Source organism: Dysidea avara, chromosome 7 (assembly GCF_963678975.1).
Source record: "Dysidea avara chromosome 7, odDysAvar1.4, whole genome shotgun sequence".
NCBI classification, from domain to species: domain Eukaryota; kingdom Metazoa; phylum Porifera; class Demospongiae; order Dictyoceratida; family Dysideidae; genus Dysidea; species Dysidea avara.
Window position 1 is genome coordinate 3,008,591 of NC_089278.1, and position 23,099 is coordinate 3,031,689.

At 39.2% G+C, this 23,099-nt stretch overlaps 2 protein-coding genes across 4 annotated transcripts in view; one reads left to right on the plus strand and one right to left on the minus strand.

Moving 5' to 3' along the window:
• LOC136261681 (arginine-glutamic acid dipeptide repeats protein-like) lies at window positions 1-5,665 on the minus strand. Of its 2 annotated transcripts, none has more exons than XM_066055727.1 (19): window positions 4,925-5,665; window positions 4,797-4,867; window positions 4,476-4,575; window positions 4,318-4,417; window positions 4,154-4,267; window positions 4,035-4,095; window positions 3,868-3,933; window positions 3,748-3,803; window positions 3,580-3,637; window positions 3,480-3,521; window positions 3,261-3,365; window positions 3,080-3,160; window positions 2,873-3,017; window positions 2,760-2,817; window positions 2,569-2,702; window positions 2,459-2,508; window positions 2,140-2,350; window positions 1,166-1,539; window positions 1-959 (listed from the first exon to the last, which is right to left on the minus strand). In XM_066055727.1, the coding sequence occupies exons 1-19, from the start codon at window positions 5,190-5,192 to the stop codon at window positions 117-119; spliced, it is 2,937 nt and encodes a 978-aa protein (XP_065911799.1). In that variant the 5' UTR covers window positions 5,193-5,665; the 3' UTR covers window positions 1-116. The 2 variants fall into 2 exon arrangements, with proteins under 2 accessions (XP_065911799.1, XP_065911798.1); XM_066055726.1 differs by having other exon boundaries at window positions 2,459-2,520; window positions 4,925-5,664.
• LOC136261679 (structural maintenance of chromosomes protein 4-like) overlaps window positions 5,448-23,099 on the plus strand; it is an 18,134-nt gene continuing 482 nt past the window's right edge. Inside the window, exons 1-29 of one of the 2 annotated variants that reach the window (XM_066055723.1) lie at window positions 5,448-5,924; window positions 6,053-6,244; window positions 8,108-8,284; window positions 8,370-8,534; window positions 9,250-9,377; window positions 10,473-10,570; window positions 10,622-10,664; window positions 10,718-10,802; window positions 11,246-11,311; window positions 11,373-11,450; window positions 11,948-11,993; window positions 12,046-12,086; window positions 12,239-12,295; window positions 12,377-12,498; window positions 12,560-12,730; window positions 13,571-13,802; window positions 13,995-14,035; window positions 14,188-14,320; window positions 14,591-14,773; window positions 14,989-15,093; window positions 15,154-15,280; window positions 15,339-15,390; window positions 15,963-16,100; window positions 16,147-16,228; window positions 16,285-16,347; window positions 16,920-17,093; window positions 21,558-21,641; window positions 21,691-21,924; window positions 22,923-23,078. In XM_066055723.1, the coding sequence (XP_065911795.1) occupies window positions 5,820-5,924; window positions 6,053-6,244; window positions 8,108-8,284; window positions 8,370-8,534; window positions 9,250-9,377; window positions 10,473-10,570; window positions 10,622-10,664; window positions 10,718-10,802; window positions 11,246-11,311; window positions 11,373-11,450; window positions 11,948-11,993; window positions 12,046-12,086; window positions 12,239-12,295; window positions 12,377-12,498; window positions 12,560-12,730; window positions 13,571-13,802; window positions 13,995-14,035; window positions 14,188-14,320; window positions 14,591-14,773; window positions 14,989-15,093; window positions 15,154-15,280; window positions 15,339-15,390; window positions 15,963-16,100; window positions 16,147-16,228; window positions 16,285-16,347; window positions 16,920-17,093; window positions 21,558-21,641; window positions 21,691-21,924; window positions 22,923-23,078 (3,378 nt within the window). In that variant the 5' untranslated portion in view covers window positions 5,448-5,819. Of the gene's footprint in view, window positions 5,925-6,052; window positions 6,245-7,772; window positions 7,836-8,107; window positions 8,285-8,369; window positions 8,535-9,249; window positions 9,378-10,472; window positions 10,571-10,621; window positions 10,665-10,717; window positions 10,803-11,245; window positions 11,312-11,372; window positions 11,451-11,947; window positions 11,994-12,045; window positions 12,087-12,238; window positions 12,296-12,376; window positions 12,499-12,559; window positions 12,731-13,570; window positions 13,803-13,994; window positions 14,036-14,187; window positions 14,321-14,590; window positions 14,774-14,988; window positions 15,094-15,153; window positions 15,281-15,338; window positions 15,391-15,962; window positions 16,101-16,146; window positions 16,229-16,284; window positions 16,348-16,919; window positions 17,094-21,557; window positions 21,642-21,690; window positions 21,925-22,922; window positions 23,079-23,099 lie in introns of those variants that run through there. The other variant, XM_066055724.1, reaches the window with a different exon arrangement.

Consider the following 23,099-nt stretch of genomic DNA (forward strand, 5'->3'; position numbering starts at 1 on the left):
TTCAGCAATATATTTAGTGTAATGTGTTTAAAAATGGTACTATATACAATAGAATATTATATATCTAGTTGTACTTTACACACAAAAAATAAATGACTACTTCAGATATGCCTAATTTAATGAGATGAATTTACTATGACACTAGACTTTACTGGGTGCTCCATGGATGCCCTCTGCTGTGTTATTAAGTGTTCAAGCACTTGTCCAATTTGAAGGAACAAAGGGTTGTGTTGGTTGGCAGGATTCCGTAATAAGAGATGTCTAAACAGATCGTAGTGCTTTTGGAGTTCGTTGACAAATTCTGGCTGCAACATTTGTCCATTAGCAAATCCTGGTTGCTGCATTAGTGGCATTACATGCTGAACAAACTGGGTCAGACGTGCCTCCATCATTTGTACATACACTTGCTCCTCTTGGTGGGCCCCAGGCATGGCATTGTATTGCATCACTACTCTTGGGTCAAACTGGAAGTGGTTCATCTCAGGGCTAGGAGTGTGCGGTGCTACTTGAGCCACTGCAGCGGCTGCCATCATTCTCTGCTGTTGCTGCTGCCTGAGCATCATTTCTTCAGGAGTACCACCAGCGGCAGCTAACATCTCAGGGTACATGACCATGCCTTGGAGGTACGGATGTTGCATCATAGCTGGTGACATCATATGGTTTTCTGCATGCATTCCATGTTGTTGTTGCTTGTGGTACATTATTCGTTGAAACTCTGCTAGTCTCTCTTGCTCATAAAAATGATGCGGTCTTTGAAATGCAAGTCCTCCCATCGCAGCCACTGCTGCCTGCTCATGGTTGTACATTTCTCCCACGTGAGGGTAAACAAATGGAGTACTAGGGGGTACACTCATGGTTGGTGTGTAGACTGAGATCAAAGGTGTGTGCTGCACAGATGGTGTTGAAGCTATGGGAGACTGAGGAGTTTTGACTGGCTTGGCAACAGATGATGCCACAGACTAGAATGGAAAACAACAACATGTTAATTATAATCATCACCCCATTGAAATGACAAATGGCATAAGATTATTCATAGATAAATGTTCCCCACTAATAGACTTGATTACAAACATAGATCCAACAATTTATGTCAGCATAGATGTTATTAAATCACGAAATGAACTTATGCACATATACCCACACACTGTGCTAGAATTCCAATTACCTTATTTGTGTTCTTTGGTCTTGTCCAAGTGTAGGTCAGATCAGTTCGAGCACAACCTGCATTACGCACCCTGGTCATTCCATTTGGTAAGGGATCTGTTAAGTGTGATGAATTGTGGCTGGTGTTTAACTGTTCTGAGGATGACACGTTTGTACTAGGACTTGGCAGTGATGAATCAGCTCCCTGATTGCTACTGCTTTTGTTTAAATCTTCAAGATCCTGACTTCCTAAGTCTCTTTGTAATAGCGGCTTGTCAACACCATCTACTGCCTTATCCTTAAGATGAACTAATAGGGATGATCTCCCCGGCCTCTTCTTAAGAGCAGAAAGTGCAGCAGCAGGATTTGAATCACTCTCTTCACTGCAGTCGGACTCTGTTAATATTAAAAATATATTAAAGGTAATTTCAAGTTTATATAGAGGTTGAATTACACCACAGGAATTTTGTTATTTTATGAGGTCATACCATATGCTATAAATGGCACAATTACTCAGGTAGACATGCAACAACAGATAGGTGACAACAAACCCACAATGTCCCGGTACGCCCAACTTTCAAGTTTAGTCTATCAAAATCTAACAGGTCTGTTGCACGGTAAAATCTGCTACGGGTAGTTTTTCCCATACTGCTTACATATTATTGAAATGGACTATTCAGCATTAAGCCATCATATATAGGTTGTACAGATGTATCAATGACATCACCAAAAAGGTTTCTAATTGTTAAAGAACCCATAGGATGACATGTACTACAGTAGCTATAACACAATTCATTTAGCCAACATCATCTCTTCATCCTCCAAGTGCAGAGACTTGAGTCTTCACTTTTAAATTGGTATAAAACAAATAATAGAAAACTTGTTTCTGGCTATAGAACAGTTGGCTTCATTCTAACACCTTATACTAACAATTGGCATATTCTTTATCGAGGACTTAATCTGATGTGTCACTTTGTCATTGTTGGAATATTTTACCTTCCATCTCCTCTTCATCATTAGCTTCTTGTACTTCATCGTCTTCTCCACTTTCCTCATAGTCTTCTCCCTCAGTGCTTTCCTCACTTGTGTCTGACGGCTTGCACACTCTGCCACTACGTAGCATGGTCCCATCACCGTTGCCATTTTCTGGTGATTGACTCTTCTTTGTTCCTTGAGCTCTATCGCTGGCTTTATCCATCTGTGGTGTCTAAACAAACAAGCAGTGGTTTAGTGGCCACACACACTTACTCCTACATGCATACCATGATAAGAGTATTAGGACATAATTGTAAGGTGTAATTAAAACATGGTTTACCTGAAGGTAATCTTTGCTGAGGTGTTGAGACGCTGTTGTATTGTTCTCTTCTGAAATAACACCTAGTCAATAAACAATAACATGGTGTTTTGCACTTTCTTTAGAAATACCTTTCAAAAATGGTCTCATTTCTCCATACTTGTTGTAGTACAAGCAACATTCATCACACATTAACTGCTTATTAGGACCAGCATGATGCCAACTTGGTGATTCCCTGGTACTACAATGGGCACAGATGCAGTCACTGAAAGTGAAGAAGAATAACAATAAAAGAGCATTGCAAAAAAATATCCCTGCATACCGAGTATCTTTTTCTATTTCTTCACTTCCTTCATCCTCTTCTGCTGAGCCAATGTCATCTGCCCAAGAAGTTGTGACATAAACAAGAAAGTAAAAATATAAGACAGCACTTACCAAGTTCTTGGTTAGGGTCTTGTTGTATTTTATAGTATTGTCTAGCTGTCTTGATATGTTGCTGTTTCTTTTGTCTTCTAATTGTTCTGGTATCCATACCATCTGAAGTCTTCTTCCAGTGGTAGTAAAACTCTATCAATTCACACTGTAGCACCACAAACACACAACATTACACATGAAGACAGCAGACATTCATTTTCAACTTACAATGTTCTTATTTGGCAAATATTCTAACTGAATTCTTGAGAAGTGTTTGCCACATTGTTTAATACCCTGAGCAAATAACGACTGAAAGAAAAAATAACACATTTAAAACAGGATATTAATGAGTTCAACAGTTTAACAAACACTATTATCATGAACAGATACTTAAAGTTAATGGACCAACCGAGTCATTAAAGCTCCATTGCTTTCTTGTAATGATGTTGCGTGCCATTGGTTTCTTGACCAGCTCCTTCAAGACCTTCTCAGTATCATAGCCATGTTTGAATAGCTGTAGGAGATAGGTGAAGCCTTATAATGCAATATGATTCATTTACAAAGACCTTGTAATACATTTATAACACACCAGTAGGAATTACATGGCATGTTATTGCTATGCTATTACCGTATCAAAAACTGTTTGAGTGGTCTGGTCTGAAGAAGCAGCCTACAAAGGAGAACCAAAAGAGACATGATACTCATACCACTTTAAGTAAGGCATTTACCAAGTATCCATCTTGTACATAGCCATTGATCCATAATCCAGCATGAAGAGCAATGCTCCTATATTATAATGATACAGTAAACCAGACTAGAAACATAAACACAACTGGTTGTGATAAGTTACATCTATGAAGTCACCCTATGTTGACATTAACATATACTTTATTTACCTAGCTGCCCTGAGACAGGTCAATAACTGGTCATCTTCAATGGCTGGCTCCCAAACCTTATGGGGGACAATAGAACATGTAATTAACAAGCAATGAGACTAATTAATACAGAACTCTCACCAGTTCTGAATGCTCTTTTTCCTTTTCACCTTCAGCTGGGAAACTCCTGATTTCAGGTAACACAGCCTATAAATACACAACATGTATAACAACTACATTTTCATTTAGTTTCAATAGCTACAGCAGCCATAGGAAATCAAAAAGTGTTAATCCTTACAAGCGCTAACCTGCTGACTTTGTGGAATGTATGGACAGTTGAAGAGCTCTTCAGTTGTGTAGGTAAATTGCCTGAAATCAAAGGGGAACTTTAAATGACAAAGTTTTCAATACCACTTAGTTTTACTACCTTGATTCCTGGTTGTATGCCAAGGAATAAAAGAACTGATCTTTCATCTCAAACAATCTTTCCAAGTCTGTTTGCGGCGTATCTTTTGTCAGCTGAAAAACTTCACACTTCCCCCTACACAATAAACATAAACTAACACATTAAACTTTGCACTAACCACCAACCTGAACAACGAAGCTTCTAGAGGCCTCAGGTCTTGACAAGACAATGAAATAAACAACTGCCTTTCTTTTATCCTCTTGTCTTTAAATGTATTTCCATATTCTACACAACAATTAACCATTTAACATCTTGTACCAGCTGATTTGAAGTGGTATTTCACCTTGTTGCTGGTCTTCTAACAAATGTAAGTAAATTGACTCGGGTACTTCGCTGGGGCGGTAAAACCAGGTGACGTCGGCAACAACGTGTTCTTTGCGGGTCTACAAAGAATGTAAAGCCATACATTAATTAACCTCCAAGCGGAAGTTACCTTTGTTACAAACGGTAAATAAGAATCAATAATTCTTAACGCTTGCACGATAATTTACACCGTATGTGTACAATCGCCTCAAAGAAAGGTTTTGGAAAGGCGATAACGACACGACACATTTTGTATGCGTTTCAACCACTAAACCTAATTCTAATCTATATACTTGCTTACTGTTTTCAAATCTCGGATGCGGCATATGTGGTAGGGAAGATCCGATCTCTCTGCGTCAACATAAGCATAATCTGTCCCCAAAAACAACAAAATTCACACCCAACACAACACGATGCTGTTGCACTCACCGCCGACACGATACTGCTCTCCATCGTCTGCTGTGAAAAAAATTGGGTTCACTTTCTTCGACTTTCTCTTCCCAACACTGACAAGAGGCTTGGTGTTGTTCGCAATGGCTACGTTCCTCTTGACTGCTTTTCCAGCTTTTGCTTTTGCCTTTCGCGTAGGGGGACTCCTTTTAGCCAAGGTAGATAGGCTACCCTGCGAGGATGTTGTCGACCCGTTTGCCTTAGCTTTTCGGTTCTTTTTCCCTCTCTCGTTCCTTTTCGGAGGCATAATCTTTGACGTATTCTCACTGACAAAATTTTAAACAGTTGCTAACATATAACCAGCCACTCTCTACTACAACAATGCGATGCAATCTACTCAAAATACTGGCACCGATAAACAAATTTGGCGTTGTTGAGGCTTCGGTGTTTTCACAGTATTGCTTTGGTGTTCAGCTCATTACGTATTCCGGAAGTGACGATAACCTAGCAAAACCGAGAATATTTTTATAGCTCATTCTAAAACATGTAAACTATTTTAACCAACACGATTCGACTTGGCAGCTAAGCAAAATGTTCGGGTAGGATCAGAGGCTGAAATAGTGGTGGATAAAAAAGACGATAAGTACCTCGTCTAACGAGATCATAGATACTGTAGACTATGGCGAGATCTACACTCATATATAATTCTGTTGTTCAGATAAAACATGACCTAAACTCTTGCCTAGACTGACTAGCTCACTTCTCCAGTAATTTCTCAGTGCTGCCGTTTACGGGTGCGAATTTACGTGGGCATCGGTAATGCAAGAAACGGCCTCAGAATACGTTAAAATACGAAAAAAATTGGCGGAATGCTTTGAAACTCCCTTTGAACGGTTTACCTTCTGTAAGGTCTTACGCTCAAGAGGAAGGAAATATGGCGATGGAGGAGACCAGAGAGACAAGGCTTATGATCACCAAAATAACGAACGAAAACTTTAAATCGTATGCGGGAGTGAAAGAACTTGGCATATTTCATAAGGTCAGGCACTTTCACGTCTTTCATGACTGCAATGCTTAAGGAATAGCTTGTAGTATACAAGCTCCATGTTAGCATAACTCGCGTTTAGAGAATGTTTTAAATGCAAATGTGTGCTTCTAATATTTTAGAACTTTACTGCTATAGTCGGTCCCAATGGCAGTGGGAAGTCAAATGTGATTGATGCACTTCTATTTGTATTTGGGTACCGCGCGAGGAAGATAAGATCAAAGAAGCTGTCAGTGTTGATACACAATTCTGAAAAACATCGAGACATTGAAAGTTGTACTGTTAGCATCCACTTTCAGAGAATCATTGACTTGGTATGTACTTTGTACATTCTTTTAATGCACAACTGTGTAACTGTAGATGGTATAACCTACCAAAATGTTGGGTGTACCCATACTACTGGACTGGCATATTTTTTGTTTTTGCACATTATATGGTTGGATTTGTTGAGTTTCACTAGTTAATGGCTGTTACGGTAGCCTATTAAATAATATGGGCAGTTGATGAAGAGCAAGCTCAACGAGTGAGCTGTGTAGTATTTTGTGGTCAGACGTCTCTTTCAACATAGGGGCTTAACGATTAGAAATCATAAGTGCCAGTGCTGAAAAAGCTAAGCCCCTATAGATGCCACAAAAGACCACACAGCTTGCTCGAAGGATATCATCATCAACTAGAAAGATGATCGCTGATTAGCCATCACTGTTACATAGCGGTATTACAAGGTAAGGAGTAAATGCTGTATTGAGCCCCATGCTGTATAGCAACATAACTGAACAGTAGCAAAATCAATTTTTGTGCATTTCTCTGCCCGTATCCAGTGTTTAATAGTGGGCTGCAGGCTACCAAACGGTGGCAAAACTCAAGAAATCCAACCATATAATGTGCAAAAACAAAAATATGTCAGTCCAGTAATCCAGTCCACTGAATGGTAATGCCCCACTCACTTTTTACACTCACTGAAAATTTGGTTGCTGTATAGGCCATGTGCAATGTTGGGTGTGGTCTTGCAAAAAGCTACGGCTTTATATGTCATGATGGAACAGTTTGGGCAAAAAGTATTGATTCTATTGTAAAATACTGTCCCTAAGTAGAACAGCACAAGTATGTGTGTACTGTACTTTTACCTAGTAACTTAACAATACTCTATCTTCAGTTGATATTTAATCAAAGTGGATTGGATTCACTTTATTCCATTTCATAGTGAGACAGGAATGGCACACTCTTAATAGCTACACAGTCTTTGTGCCATGAAAGAGGTTGTCATCGGGGGGGGGGGGGGGGAGAAAGCCAGTAGTGCAATGAACCCATTCAGCTCACAACCAACTGTAGATCAATACTTATCCATATGAAGTATATGTCATACCTCCTCATGTACCATGCATACCAAATGAATAGCCAAGGATTGTTTTTCATAATTATAATGTCAGTAATCTCATGCTTAGTTATCTTTCAAGGCCATAAAATCAGTAGTATTCCATTGCACAGAATTAGTGGGGCATGGCCAGTAGGCAAACAAGCAAAGTTAGTGATCTGACAGTTAAACTGTTAAGGAATGCAATCAACGCCGGACACATGTTTACTGATGCAATCTAGTATACATGCCGATGCATTGCAGTCCTATTGGTACAAGCTCAACTCATTCTTTGCAAAAATGTACTTGTCCAAATACTTCTGAAATTCTGGTCAACCATTTAATCATGTGTGTGTAATTGTAATTTCATATAGGCAGAAAATTTGTGAAAATATTTGCATTTTCAAGTTTATAATAGCAAGACTTTGCTGCCACTACAACTCATCACAATCAAAATTCATACACTCAGGATTATAGTTTCATGATGCTATCATCGGTCATGAAATATGTCCTTTCTGCCTACATGGTACTTTACTGGTGCTTCAATTCAACAAGTTAGTGGCCATTTTAGCTGTGGTTTTGTTTATGCTTAGAATTGTCAAACTGCACCCACATACCTGGCATTTGGTTCAGTACAGTATGTTTACACTTTGACTACTCTGGTCAACAGTTTGAAATATAGGACTTGTGTCAACAGGTACTGTACACAACCTAAGTTTCTGCCTAAGTTACATGTCATGTAAACATCTTGTTTGAATAGAAGTATCTGTGTTGGCCTTGTCTGTCAGTGGTGACTCATGATTCCTGTGTTGTGTCCATATTACAGCCAGATGATGGATATGAGGTAGTCCCAGATAGTCAGTTTGTGGTGTCCAGGACTGCTTACAAGGACAACAACTCAGTTTACCATTTGAATGGGAAGAAAGTATTGTTCCGTGAAGTGGCGACTTTGCTGAGAGGATGTGGAATTGACTTAGACCATAACAGGTTTCTCATCCTTCAGGTATGAGGTACCTAATTTGATTACTGTTATTGTTGTTAATTGTGGCACTTTGACAAGTTGACGGGTTTACATGTTTGGCACATAGGGAGAGGTGGAACATATAGCAATGCTCAAACCAAAAGCCCAGACAGAACATGAAGATGGAATGTTAGAATTTCTTGAGGACATCATTGGCTCTAGTCAGTATAAGGAACCAATTGAGCAACTAGCAAAACAAGTTGAAGAGTTGAATGACCAACGAGGAGAAAAGGTATAACAGGTCTCTAGACAATAATATTACATCTTGAATTTAATATAATTGTGTTTTGTAGCTGTACAAGTGTAGTTAGCAGCGTCCAGTGCCCCACAAATGGTTTCATAGTTTCAAAAATTACACATTATATGCTTCAAGTGATATTTTTGTTATTCACAAGGTGGTAGGAATGGTTACGTAACAGATGAATTTCTTTTTTTTGCTTTATAGCAACAAGGTGACAGCTTTACTTGTAAGATAATGAATAAAGTTTATAACATTCGTATGGCTTGGTCTTGAGTACACAGCCATATATGGGGTTTCTATTTCCATCAGCTGAGTGAAGTGAGCCATCCAACTGTGAACAAACTCATATAACCTCTTGTAATAGGAGAACTGTGTATGGAATTTCCCGTACATTAATTACTATGGTTGATAGTCTGTAACATTACATCACGCTTCAAATTGTTTGCTATTTTAACGATGTGTGATAATGGCAAGCCAGCTTTCTTTAACACTGTCATTGTGATACTGTATATTATATGTGATATTAACACTGACCAAGTGTCAGGCATGACTTCCTGTCCTATTAGCATGTATATAACCTATATGCATGGGTGCTTGGTGTTACCTTTTAGTGATAATTGTATATTATGGAGTACCTGTGCACACCCAGTATACTTGGCTTCTTTGAGAAGATGTACACATAATAATGTTAAATCTCATGTTTCAGTTAAACAGAGTAAAGTCTACTGAGAAGGAGAAAGATGAACTGGAGGAAGCGAAAAAGGAAGCTGAAGAGTTTTTAGCGATGAAGACAGACGTGGCTAAAAAGCAGCATACACTTTACCAAAGATACATGTTAGTGTGTGTCGAGTTGTGTATATAGTGTTAAGGGTTGGTAAATTAACACCGCATAAGTATTGAGAATGTGTGTGGCAATAAGCCATTCACTCACTCATTTTCTATCTCACTGATCATTAAGGCACACAATGTTTTCATTATATCAATCTACACCTTATTCTTCAAGTGAGCTAGTATAATCATTGTGGGTGTGTGTTTGTCTATAAACTTTGATGGCATCAAATATACACAAACACTTCTTATTGGTATCAAATTTGTTGAAGAGCAACAATGAAGCCACACCAATCTCATTGTGAGAAAGACACTCAACATATGCTGTGCTTATCCTATTTCACATGTACACTGTAGACATCCTGAATTCATAGGCTATTGTGTAACCACTTTGTGACAATGATATGTGCCTATAGGATTATCAACATGAAGTCTAGTGTCTTAGACATGTGATTACTGGTGTTGTTCCTTTCTTGTTGGCACCTAATATCAGAAATTAAGATTTTGTGAAGCTTACAGCTTTATTTGATGTGGCAAGGCATCAAAGGCATCATCATGTCTCTGTGTGTAATGAGGCATATTTTCTTATATTACAGTTCATAGCACCACTGGGTCAATGAGTGGTAGATTAATAGCAGTGCACACTATAGTCACTATTTTGGCTTGAAGGGCACGTAGTATAATTCAAGACATCTTGTGTACCTGAATCAAATCTATTATATTCCATGCTAAATGCACACACACACACACACACACACACACACACACACACACACACACACACACACACACACACACACACACACACACACACACACACACACACACACACACACACACACACACACACACACACACACACACACTCCTACTTAGTGGGAGACAATACCAATGCTGAATTTAAGCACAATTTTCACTTGTATGTAACATTATACATGAGACATACATACAGAGTATAGTTCACATTACACTCAATAATACAACTAGTTAAATAGTGGCTCTTTTGACTGATTCTTTGTATGGGCATACATGGAAACAATATAATTTGTGTTGTAACATGTCTGATAAGAAAGTGGGATAGCATTGTGTTGCTTGTTACAGCTATGAATGTAGCAAACATGAGGCAAGAAGTAAAGAAAAGAAGGAGGAGATTGATGGGAAACTGAAAGAGCTAAATTCAACTTTGGCTGACTGTAAAGGTACGTAACAACAGTAATGTGAGAGATTTCACTTGTTGGCTAAACTCACAGGAAGTTTGAACAAGAAGTTAGAGCAGCACAAGAAGGGACTGAAGTGAGTGGTATATACGCATCTTTAGACAAATGACGCACAATGTTGCACTACAGAGCACATGACAAGTTAGTCACAAAGAAGGATGAGTGTAAAACAGCAATGGCTTCCTGTGAACAAAGAGACATTAAGGGCAGGCAGGTCTGTCACAAGTAGTTGTAGAGTTGCTGTGGGTAATCATTGTAAGCTTGTACAATAGTGACACTGTAAATGTTATTGCATTAAACCTTGTTATGTAGTTATGTTTGTGTACACTTGTACACTGCCTGAAAATGTTTGGTGGTCAATTACTAACTAATTGTGTTTAGTTGTCAGCAGTTACAATGTGGTTACTAGGGGATTACAAATTTTATGTTGTAAAGAAAACTTCTGATTATGCAAGGATGTGTGAAGGGATGTGATGCCACTTTTAACCACATGATGTTTGTGTTATGTTCCTTGCATTGTGAAGGTTTCCCGTGCACGTCTGTTTGTTGCTTGTGGGGTGTACAACACAGCATTGTTTATTATTGTGTACAATACCTTACTGTATGGTGTACATCATGTATAGTTTTCCTTTTTATATTACTTTACACTTTGAATAGGCATTGAAGAACTGCAAGGCCAATCTTAAAAAGACACAAAAGAACCTTGAAAAAGAAAGGGAAAAGGTAAATACAAATATGTTAGCTACACAGGTCAACTATGTATGTATTTTGGTCTGTGTTCCAGCTTAAAGAATTGGAAGGGCTTCCGGACAAACATAGGGTTGAAATTGAAGAGCATACTCAAAAGATAAAAAGTTTAGAGGTTAGGTTAATGTGTTTATCATTCCTTGACTGTGTACATAATGGTGTGTTTTGAACGAGGTAATTAGTTATTGTAAACTGTAATGAGAAAGTTTTTGGGGAGGACGTCATACAAGTGGTAGCCTTGAATGGCCCACGTGGTTGGATTTGTGTAAACTGTCTCATTTCGTAATATTTTCATGCAACACCGAGAATATCAATTTGGGTGACTATGGTTGCCAGACAATACTACTACTACTACTACTACTACTACTACTACTACTACTACTACTACTACTACTACTACTACTACTACTACTACACACAATTTCCATAATATGCACTGTCACACACTATTACAGAGCTCAAAATATCAGTCAGTAGTCTGCAGGTTTCTGTTCAAATCCCTCACCAATATTTGCTATGGTTGGCAGTCATTATCTGACATGTGCTATGTAATAACTTAGCAGTGCATTTCATATATCATAAAAGTATCTATTAATATATTTTATTTGATAGGCTGAGAAGATTAAGGAAGAAGAAATATTATCACAGATCCTGGCAAGTAAGCAATTACATCACTGTAATAAAATATCTCACAGTGTATGTTTTAATAGACTTGAGATCTTCAACCAAAGACCTTCAGAAAGAGAAGGAGGTTATGCATTGATCCATGCACAGCATAGACTCCATATTGTGTGGTCCCATAGTGTACAATAGTACTTTAACTAACCATTGAGAAAACAATTTGGCAGGGCCCAGACTGCTGTTGTTTGGCTGACCTATACATGGTGTTTGTTGCTATTGTAGGAATATGAAGGGAAACTGATACCATTGAAACAGGCAGCCAGTGATTCAGCATCAAAGGTAATGGTGGAAGGAGTTATACATGTTGGACTGTGATCATTGCTGTCTTCCCATCTGTTGTATTATGTTACAACCGTACAGCTCACTGAAGCAAAGACAGAACTTGATATTTATGAAGAGCAATGCAATGGAGCCATGAGAAAACTTCAGGAAGCCAAGGCTGGCTTAAAGAAGATTAATGAAGACCAGGAAAGAAATAAACGGTATTGCCTTTTTCTAGGATAGCAGCACAAGATGTTATTGTGTATATGTGTGTGTGTTTAGTGAACTTGCCAAAATGCAAGAGGCTGTTACTGACAAGAAGAAACTATTGGTGAAGACTGAAAAGGACTTGAAGACAGCAGCAGGCACAGAGAGCAAACTGTCAGTACAGCTAAGAAGCACACGATCTCAAGTTGAGGAAGCCAAGAGTGCTCTACAGAGTCACAAGAGTCGGTAATGTCAACCAATCATATATTAAATCATAATCACTTAATGGTGAATGATTGTGTGTGTGCCATTTTGTGGCTGTGTTTTGGATTCCTAATTGGGTTGCTATGGAGGATGTTCTCCTGTCGTTGCCTGACAGCATCTGTGTTTTGTTAGTTCTCATTTTCATTCCCTTACATACTTCATTTGATTTCTGGTTTATACCATTTTAGTATCCATCACTGCGTGATGTTTTACTCCAGTTGGTACATAGACTGTACAATGTTTATATGCTGAATTTGTACAAGTGTCCTAACCACATTGCTACACGTAGCCCATCAAGTGGTGGATTTATGTGGTCAAGTGTTCATTGTTGTAGTATGTGCATATACTTGTGATTATGTGTAGTTGTGATATTTGTATCAAGTTACAAATGTGCTACATATAAGTGTGTGTATGTGGAATGTAGTCCACTATGCGGCATTCTCTATAACTATTCTGGGTACCCTGAATACATCCTTGTTATGAGGTGTCCTGGTCTAATTGTATGTACAAAACTGACACTAATGGGACCATACAGTCTAGACAAACATTATGAAGAGGTGTCTGCATTTGGCGATACCCTTATTGAGGTGCTTGACTTTGTTATTGTAGGGTGTTTGTATATGTCTATAAAGTGTGTATCTGACAAGTTGTCTGTGTGTAGTGTTGTGTGTATTTGTGTGTTTAATGACAGCAGCATATGTCTGGACTGGTATGAATAAAACCTGTTGTTTTTGTTGTGTATGGCAGTAGTAGCTATGTTAACCAGTGGTTGGTATTAATAGAGTTACAATTACTACAATAGAATGTGTTGATCATGTGTAGGGGTCGTGTTTTGGATTCACTGATGAAGCAGCGTGAACAAGGATCGATTACAGGAATCCATGGTCGTCTAGGAGACCTGGGGACTATTGACGAAAAGTACGATGTTGCCATCAGCACAGCCTGTCCAGGACTAGACGATATTGTGGTAGACACCATGGAGACAGCTGTGAAATGTGTAGAGTTCTTGAAGAAACATGATTTAGGCTGTGCCACATTTATTGCCCTTGACAAGGTAATAACAATATACACAGAAGACTTACAATGCATCCATTAAAGTTGTATGCTGCCTACCTTGTTAATATAATGACACATGTTTAGAGCATAGGTAATGCTTCTTTGTTGCCAACATCTGCAATATCTGTGACTAATGTCTCACATAGTCACTAGTAATTTCGAAGTAACATATAATTATTTTATTCCATAGATGGAGCAATGGAGAAAAGCAGCCAAGAAGGAAGTGGCCATGTAAGTTAAGCACATTTGTTGAAGCCTTTCAATGTTGACCATTACACAAGCCATATCAGTGTATACACTAGTGTAGGTGTATGATTACATGTCTGCTATAGGCACAGTTGAGGTGGATAAAATTTCTTTTTTTTAAATTAATCTTTACTTAGACCTGAAAAAATTCCAAGATTGTTTGACCTTGTTCGTGCCAAGGATGAGAGGTTTTCACCAGCATTTTATTACTCTTTGCGAGACACTGCTGTTTCCAAAGACCTTGATCAAGCTATTCGAGTTGGACTGCAAGTAAGTGTGTGTCTGTGCAGAATTGTGTACAAATTCTGTGAATGCATGTTGAAATTCTATAAATGTGAGAAATGGTAATTGGTTATGTGGCCTCCCTTCTCCTCCATGTAACCTGTAAGAGAGCTTCCTCTGAATATACGGCTTCATGCCTTACATGTACACAAACACACACTACACATGCACACACATATTCAACATAATTATATTAATTCAGAGTTGGCTTATGGCCTAGATTTTTATCTTATGTAAGGTGTATTCTTTGTTACGCAGGGAAGGACACGTCATCGTGTGGTGACACTGGATGGAAAACTAGTGAATCCATCTGGAACAATGAGCGGGGGAGGGACCAGAGTGATGAAGGGAAGAATGTCATCCAAGCTACAATCTGATGTGTCACCACATCAGCTAAAAGAGATGGAGACAAAGCTTTCAAAGGAGGAACTGTCCTACAAGGTATTCTACTAGTTACCACATGGCTTGTCAATACAATGACACCTTCGCTTAGTGACCACCTCTGTAGTAAAACTACCTTGTTAATAGTGATCATATGGGCCCCAAATATGGCTAAGGTGTACTTCATGACCTCATTAATAAGACCACCTCATTATAGTGACCATTTCAAGTACACCTCATTAGTCACCCTTGATGAGGTGCACCCCTTCCTACAGGAGTGTGCAGAGAATAAGAACAGACTTGAAGTAACAATGAAACAGTTGAAAGAAGAAATCAACCAGATTGAAAAGGACTTACAAAGAATTGAGATGGACACACAAGTATAACATTTATAAATGTCATAATTAGTATTTACCTATCCTTGTATTGCATATACATAGTTACTTCTTGATCAAGAGAAGGCGAAACAAGATGAAATCAGTGATCTTGAGAAGCAGAAGAGTACCAGTACAGTGGATGTAAACCATCTCAACAAGTTAAAACAGCAGGTTGATGTCTACCAGGCTGGTGAGATAAGGAGCCCACATTAAGGAAACAATCTTATTTGAAACATTTTTTTGTTAAGGTTATGACAAGGCAGTAGATGCAGCCAGTAAGGTTGAAAAGGAAATTAAGAGGTATAGTCATACCGTGCTTTTCACACTATAAGTACTCCCAAGTCATATTTGACACCGGGACACCAAAGTAAAGCTTGCCATGAAAAAAAAAAACAGCACCATTTTGATTTCATGAATTCCCATAGATATCAGCAATGTAGGCTTAGTGTGTATTGTTAATGCTCCTTCGTCCTGTTGCCTGTAAACAAGAGTTTTTGGGACTTGTAGCATATGATAATGTCATGAGTTACTGGGGAGGTTTATCTTGGTAGAGTTTATCTTGGTAGAGTTTCAGTTCTAAAGTTTATGGCTCAGTGATTCAACCATAACCAGTGGAAGTGTTAATGGTTATCATCAGAAGTGTATTTGTGCATGTTCTTAGTAGAGATGGACAATTGATTATCAGTCCAATGATTGTGATTATTGTCTTGATAATAATTGATGTCCTGTAGTATTCATGTACTTTTAGTAACTTATGGTGATCATTTGTAGAGACAATTTATGCTAAATTGTACTGTTATATAGGCCTGTGTAGTGACAATTTACTTTACATTAATGAGTGTAGATAGCTGTGTTGTTCTGTTGTTTGTTAGACTGGAAGACAAGATAGTTGAAGTGGGCGGTTCAAGAGTACAGCAGCAACAGTCAAAGTTGAAAGCAGTCAACAAAGAAATCGAACTTCTTACTGATGCCATTACGAAGGCCAAAGTATCAATTAAGACTGCAGAAAGGTATTTTGTGTGTGTGTGTGTGTGTGTTCAATGTTTATCCATTTAGAAATACCAAGAAGGGTATTGAAAAAATATCCTCACTGGAGCAAGAAATTATCAAAAATGAGCAGAAAGTTTCAGAGATCAAAGTACTCCACCAACAATTGTATAGTGTTAATATTGATTACATTTGATCATTGTTTAGGATGAGCTAACATCACTGGAAGTAGAGGCCAAGAAGATCATTGACGAACAACAAGAGATAGCAGTAAGTTGATGTATAAGAGTTAATGGCATTAATGGTATGTATATGCAGCCTGAGGGACGGCATTGTCGAAACGAACTAACCAACACACTACACCGCACGCACACACACCGCACGCACACACACACACACACACACAACACACACACTGCACGCACACACACACACACACGCACCACGCACACACACCACGCACACACACGACACACAATACACATAATTTTCACATTACGCACTTACCCATTAATTCCGAATTTGAAGGATTAATAAGGTGGCACATGCCATGTTATATAAAGATGTGTTAATGGACACAGATTTAAGATATTAACTCTTTGTCACCATGTACATGTACTGTTTCACACTGCCCAGGTTTACCAACAGTATTAATGGTAGGACACAGATATGTACTTTGAGACAAAGAATTTTTAGCTGCAGTGTAGAGATTTCTTTTAGAAGTGTACAAATGTTAGACCTTAAGTTTATCCTTATTATGGAGGCATGGAGTAGTCTATAGTTGATGGAATAGAGTGTACTACCAGTTAGTCACCATGTTTTAAGCCTCATTATTTTTATAGGAGAAATTTAAGGAGATTGAAGGAGAACTGCTGGAAATGAAGGAGGAAGTGAAGAAATATGAAGAGGAACAGCAACAGCTGAACAATCAGATATTTGATCTTCAACGTGAACAGGAGAAGTATTCAACTGTGATGAAGGAGAACCAGCAGAAGATCAAATATTATCATTCTGAGGTTGGTAAATGTATGTACACTACATACACGCACACGCACGTACACACACACTACACACTACACACACCACACACACACACACACACACACACACACACACACACACACACACACACACACACACACACACTACACTCAGCTCTACTTGTTCAAGAATCCCCACCCCAATCCTCATGGAAAATACCACAAGGGATGCTGTGTAGCCTATTTACAAGCTTTTATTTAGACTAGGCAAGAGGACAGATAGTAACAGGCAGGAACCTGGGTCAGGTACCTGGTTTATGGAAGCAACCGTTTCCACTAAAGCATGATGTGTGTGCATGATGTAAGCCCTGTTGTTGGTTTGCAAGGCCAAAAAAGGGAACCCTGACTCTGCCTGGTCTACACTGCATGCTCAGGGACAGGATTAGCTGCCACACCAACAAGTGTGTTACCACCATGTCTGCCATGTGGAAGTTGGCAGTGTGGACAGATACACATGTAGAGACTGTCATTGCTTTTTCTCAAAGATTGTTGTTTAGTAAAATTCAACATTCAATAGTTCCAACAATCACAGGATACAATCATGTGCCATACAACTACAATTATTTGAAATACAAGATTAATTGTGCTCAGTGAAATTGAATATACATATGGATGATCACCTCAATTAGCACACAAACCAGGTATAAAAATGCTATTTGTATAGCTTTGACTCCAATTTGCACAAAACAAGCAGCAGTGAATAGTGTGGTAATTTGTGTGACAACACCTTGGACATTATAAATCTTAAAGATTTTGAAATCTCTTCCCTGGTTTTGTTGAGTTTGTTGAACCGTCATTTGAATCAGTGAAGCATCACTAGAAGTAATGCACTACTATGATTGAAAAGAATTTATTGCTATCACTTTTGTACATCAATAGTTCATCAAGAAGTCGAGGAAGGTCAAGACGAATAACAGACATCACCATAACTTTTGAATAAAACGCTTGTGAAACAATCCACATGTTTCATTTGTTAAACTCATCAAGAGAAGCCTAATGGCACCTTGTTTGTAACCTATGAATGAAGTATGCAGCAGTTAAAGTGGTAACAACTAATTCGCACAGCCACACAAGACAACTACAGTAACCCTCAGTGCCCCGAGGGTTAATATATAGCTATAGTTTTATTACAACACCTTTCCTATTGTACAAAATAAGTCAGTTATCTGATTGCTTAATATATCATAGGGTAGACTTTATGACGTGGTCAAAGGTTGATGTTCAATGTTGTGAAGTGGAAGGCAGCATTGTACAAGATCTATCAGTACTATGACGTCTGGTCTCAGTTGCATTTGTTGGCTGAGATATATCTGTGTTGCCTTCTCTTTTCACTCTCTGACTTGTCTATGGCCAACTGCAGTGCTAGTGTGGGTCCTTTGCAGGTGTCTGTTGGTAAAGACTAGGGCTGGGCGATAGTGAATTGTTCAATGTCCGAACGATAGTAAGACACTGCTCACGATAGACGATAGTATAACGATAGTGAAAATCTACTTATTATCTTCACAGAGATATGCAAAGAGGGATGTACTTATGGATACGTTTCTGACTAAGAGACTATACAGCCTTTTAGACTGATTTTTGTTCCCAAATATTATTTTTTACAAGTGTTTCGCATGAATATTTGCATACTTTTACATTTTACTTACTGTCCGATAGTAATTTTTCAAACGATAGGTGATACACAATAGTGATACTATTCCAATATGTTCATACTATCCCCCAGCCCTAGTAAAGATAAGATCGTGGTGCCACTTGCTCTGGCATCCATGTGTTTTTGTTGTTTGGTATATATCTTTAAGAATACTGGGTCTCCTTCGTTCAGAGGTTTGAGGGTCTTAACTGTGCAGTTGTAGTACTGAGCTTGTCTGTTGTTAGCTTAGCTGGGACCTGCTGGGGTGTCCCAAGCTTCAGTAATGTTGTAGGTGGCAGCTGTGTCCACGTGTGACATCCAAATCATTATTGTGCTGGGGAGAGGTTGGTTGGTTCAGTTTGAGTATTCCGGTGATAGAGCAGTGCCAGTTGTATGTCAGAATTGGCTAGTTTGGTCTTATTCCTTTTTACTGCACTCTCCATGTGGGGAAGTTGTGATTTCCCACTGTTCTGAAAACTGCTCTAATTTATTGGAAGCAAATGCTGGCCCATTGTTTGTTTGTCAGAAGCTGCACTATCAGGTATTTAGGTCCAAAGGTTACCTTTAGGGCTTGAATGACTGGTCACAAAGATGTGCTCCTTTCTCCACTTCTATGAAATTTTGTGCAGTAGCCCCTGATCAAATTTTTCACATCCACAAACAATTGCCAGCATTCTCAATTTGGGCATACTTTCTTTCTGTCTGTGTCATACATTGTGCTCCAATTGCTATAGGCTGGCCTTGTTGTAGCAGAGCATATTGTAGTCCACTCTCAGAAGCATCACATTGTAGGGTTAATTTCATGGCTTGGTAGCTTTGCAAATCAGGTCTTTTGCAATGCACTGCTTTGTCATTAAATGCTATCTCACTAGGGACCTGTGAGAACTGTGAATACAGGGAGTCAGAAGCATGTAACTAAAACGTTGAAGAATGCAGAAGTCATGTTCCTTGAACCACTGCCAGTCTGTGCCAATGTCACAATGGTTCTGTAGCTGCTGAGAGTTGCGACAGAAATTTAGAGATACTGTGCCACACCTAGTAACTGCTGCAATGACTTAACATGTAGTGGGAATTGGCATATTTGTATCAGGGGCCAGTCCCTTGTCAATTAAAAGCGGCCAGTGAATAGCACTGACTGGAGTTGTCTCAGGGTTCAGTTTGAGGCCACTTTCTTTGACTCTTTGCAGGAACAGCATTATAGTGGCTCCAAACCCACAAATCAGAAAATTGTCTACATGACCTCTACTTTTACCAGCTCATTGCCACATCTCTGGGACACTACTGATGCCAAAGGTCATACATTTCCATCTATTCCATTCAAATAGAGTATTGAAGGTGGTAAAGTAACTGGAGGCAGTTTCACTTGCCAAAATCCAGTTTTTGCACTGAAAACTTTAACACAGGTGGTAACTTCTACAGTGAGGAAAGGATAGTGGCTTCTCATAATGACTCTGTTGAGGATCCAAGCATATGTGAACTCTCATCATACTAGATACCCATAGGGTAGGTTCAGTTACCTGGGCTGTTTCTGTAGCCATTTTATCCAGTTCAGCCTTGACTATGCTTCTGGTAATCTGCAAGTTGGATTAACAACAGGCACAGAATCTGGTTTGATTTGGATTGTGTATTTGCCAAGTGGGATCACTGGTGTTGAAGTTGGTGTGTCCACACTCCAGAATCTGTACTAGTCTCATTCCAATGGAGGAACTTTCCCAGGATAGGCATCACTGCAGACTGTATCACAACACAATAGGTGTGTACTACCCCTTGTTCCTAATGGCTTCCAAGTGGTACGACACTCATGTTGTGCATTGTGTGCCGGGTCTTGGAGAGAGTGATTGATCCATACCCCTTGTTTGTCTCCTGCGCCTTTGACATAAGGTAGAATGTTACAGGTAGCTCCTGTGTCAATGACTTTGTGACACTCACTATACAGGTGACCAGAGCAGGTTTATTGGAAGAGTTTTTGATGCATAAATGAAGAACACTTCCTCCTCATCACAATCATCATGGTGAGTCTTTGCTGATCTGCACTGCTTAGCAAAGTATCTTTTTTGTACAAATATAACATTGCTTGTCGACTGCTGGGCATGCTTCCTTTTTGAATTCATGTTTCCTTCTGTAGTACCTACATGGCCTAGGCTGGAGTTTGCTTGGTTTACTCACTGGCTGGGTCAGTCCTATTTCTTGTCTTGGTTTCTGTTTGATTATCTGGACTATGTCTGTCTCCACCATTTCCTGTGCTTGCAACTGTGTGGCTCCAGCAGTTGAATTGCTTTAGTAAGGGTATGGTCCTTACTCAGTACTTTGGCATACCGCAGTGCCTACAATACATGCATCGTGGACTTACCTTGTCTTCCTTTGTGTCCCATTTATCTTTGCTGACAGCAGCCTCTTTATATGTAGTAACAATACACTGCAGCAACGGTTCTCCATGCTTACCATCATTCTACCACAAGTCCCGCCCATAGATTCCTGATCTCAAACTCCCGATCTCATATAAAGACTGTACTTGTTTAGTTTAAAGGCTGTGTTAATGTGCTGGAACGTAAATAAAAGTCCAACTTTAATATCAGGAAATACAGTACAAAATATAGGATTAAAAATATGATCAGCAAGACACTGCACCTTTGACTGTCTCCAAACCATAGTACTACAGCTGAGCTGATGTCAGTGTTGTAAGTAATGATCAAAATTTCATGGGCAGTCTAAATTTTGGGATGGGAAACAAAACAAGATGGTGTAATGTTGTGGGCTTGTTTGTGTATACATTCTCAGATATATTTCAACAGCCTTATGTTTTGTTTTAGGTGAAGAAGCTACACCTTGAGGAGTCAGAGACGATACAAATGAGTGAAGAGGAACTGGAAGTGTTGGACAGAGAAACCGTAGAAGTAAGCATGCCCTAACCCTTTCGCATGTTTATCACATGTCATCATTCAGTATGAGATTACTACTCTGGAGGAGAAACTGAAGACAATGCAACCCAACATGTCAGCAATAGCTGAGTACAAGCAGAAAGAGGAGCAGTACCTTCAGCGTGTTGGCGAGCTTGATGCCATTACTGCATCCAGAGATGCTACCAGGAAGGATTATGATGACCTGCGTAAGCAGCGACTGGACTGCTTTATGGCTGGATTCACTGTCATCACCACCAAACTGAAGGAGATGTACCAGGTCTGCTTGAGTAATGTTTATTATTGTGTGTTTTAGTAAAGCAAAATTTTTGTGTGGTTGCACCAGAACTTCTTAATGTGTGGGCACTTCATAATCTCAAAGTATCCTTCAGTACATAAACTGACCTGCAGACACTTGGTTGGTCCCATGGCACTACTCCAGTGGTGACTACTCTATTAGAGTATTTTACAGCAACTGTGTGTGCTCTTTGAAGGTGAATGCAATAGTCTGACACTGCCGACCCTATTTTAGGCACTTATAAGCACCTGAAAAATAGGGTCTGGTCTGTCTGGAATTCAGGACTTGTGCTTAGGAATGCATAATTACACTGCGGCTCGTGTTAACAACCATATTAAGAGATCACGAATAGCGAAGAATCCAATCATAACAGTGATGCTTTGGGGGATTTCAGTAAGTTACTTTCTATGGGCGGTTGTGGAGGTGATATTTCTACTTTCCAAGGGAAAATGTCTATTACACATGAATGTGTTAAATCGTCCCTTGTTTATTCACCCTGACACAAAAAGAATTCACGCAGCTTTCGTTTCGTGACTTTTGTCCCAGTTATTTACTCACTTTGTGCAGCCACAGAGTATTTAATTGGCAATACTGGGACGCACCAATTTTCGGTAATGGTGGCACAAGTCCGGAATACTAGACAGACCAGATCCTTTTTGGAGTGCCTAAAATAGGGTTGGCGGTATACCGCCACACTATTAATGCAAGTGGATTTCACTATTCAAAATATCTAACAAATACATTATGCTGGTTAGACACACATAAAGTATATTTTGAAATCCTGATTACCAGAATTAGAAATGACTGTTTTATTAGAGTATTTGTCAATAGGTGTGCCTTCTATTAGAGTAATGTATATTGTCATTGAATTAGCAAATGGGTGCTCAGATAATGGGCTCTATTGTATCATAAACTATTTGCACATTTGTGGCATGCATGCTATAGTATGATCTTAAAAGTTGATCTTGCTCACATACTAGATGATCACTCTTGGTGGTGATGCAGAGTTGGAGCTTGTGGACAGTTTGGATCCCTTCTCAGAAGGAATAGTGTTCAGTGTACGACCACCACAGAAGAGCTGGAAGAACATCTCCAACCTTTCTGGTGGTGAGAAAACACTTAGCTCCCTAGCTTTGGTAAGTCTTTCTCCCTCTATA

Excerpts from the sequence above, each read along its gene's own strand:
- LOC136261681 (XM_066055726.1), bottom strand. The coding sequence starts at position 5,192 with ATGCCTCCGAAAAGGAACGAGAGAGGGAAAAAGAACCGAAAAGCTAAG. Across the intron at positions 4,418-4,475 it reads GTTAGAAGACCAGCAACAAG|AATATGGAAATACATTTAAA; the intron begins GTGAAATACCAC and ends ATTGTTGTGTAG. Across the intron at positions 3,161-3,260 it reads AATGGAGCTTTAATGACTCG|TCGTTATTTGCTCAGGGTAT; the intron begins GTTGGTCCATTA and ends TTTTTCTTTCAG.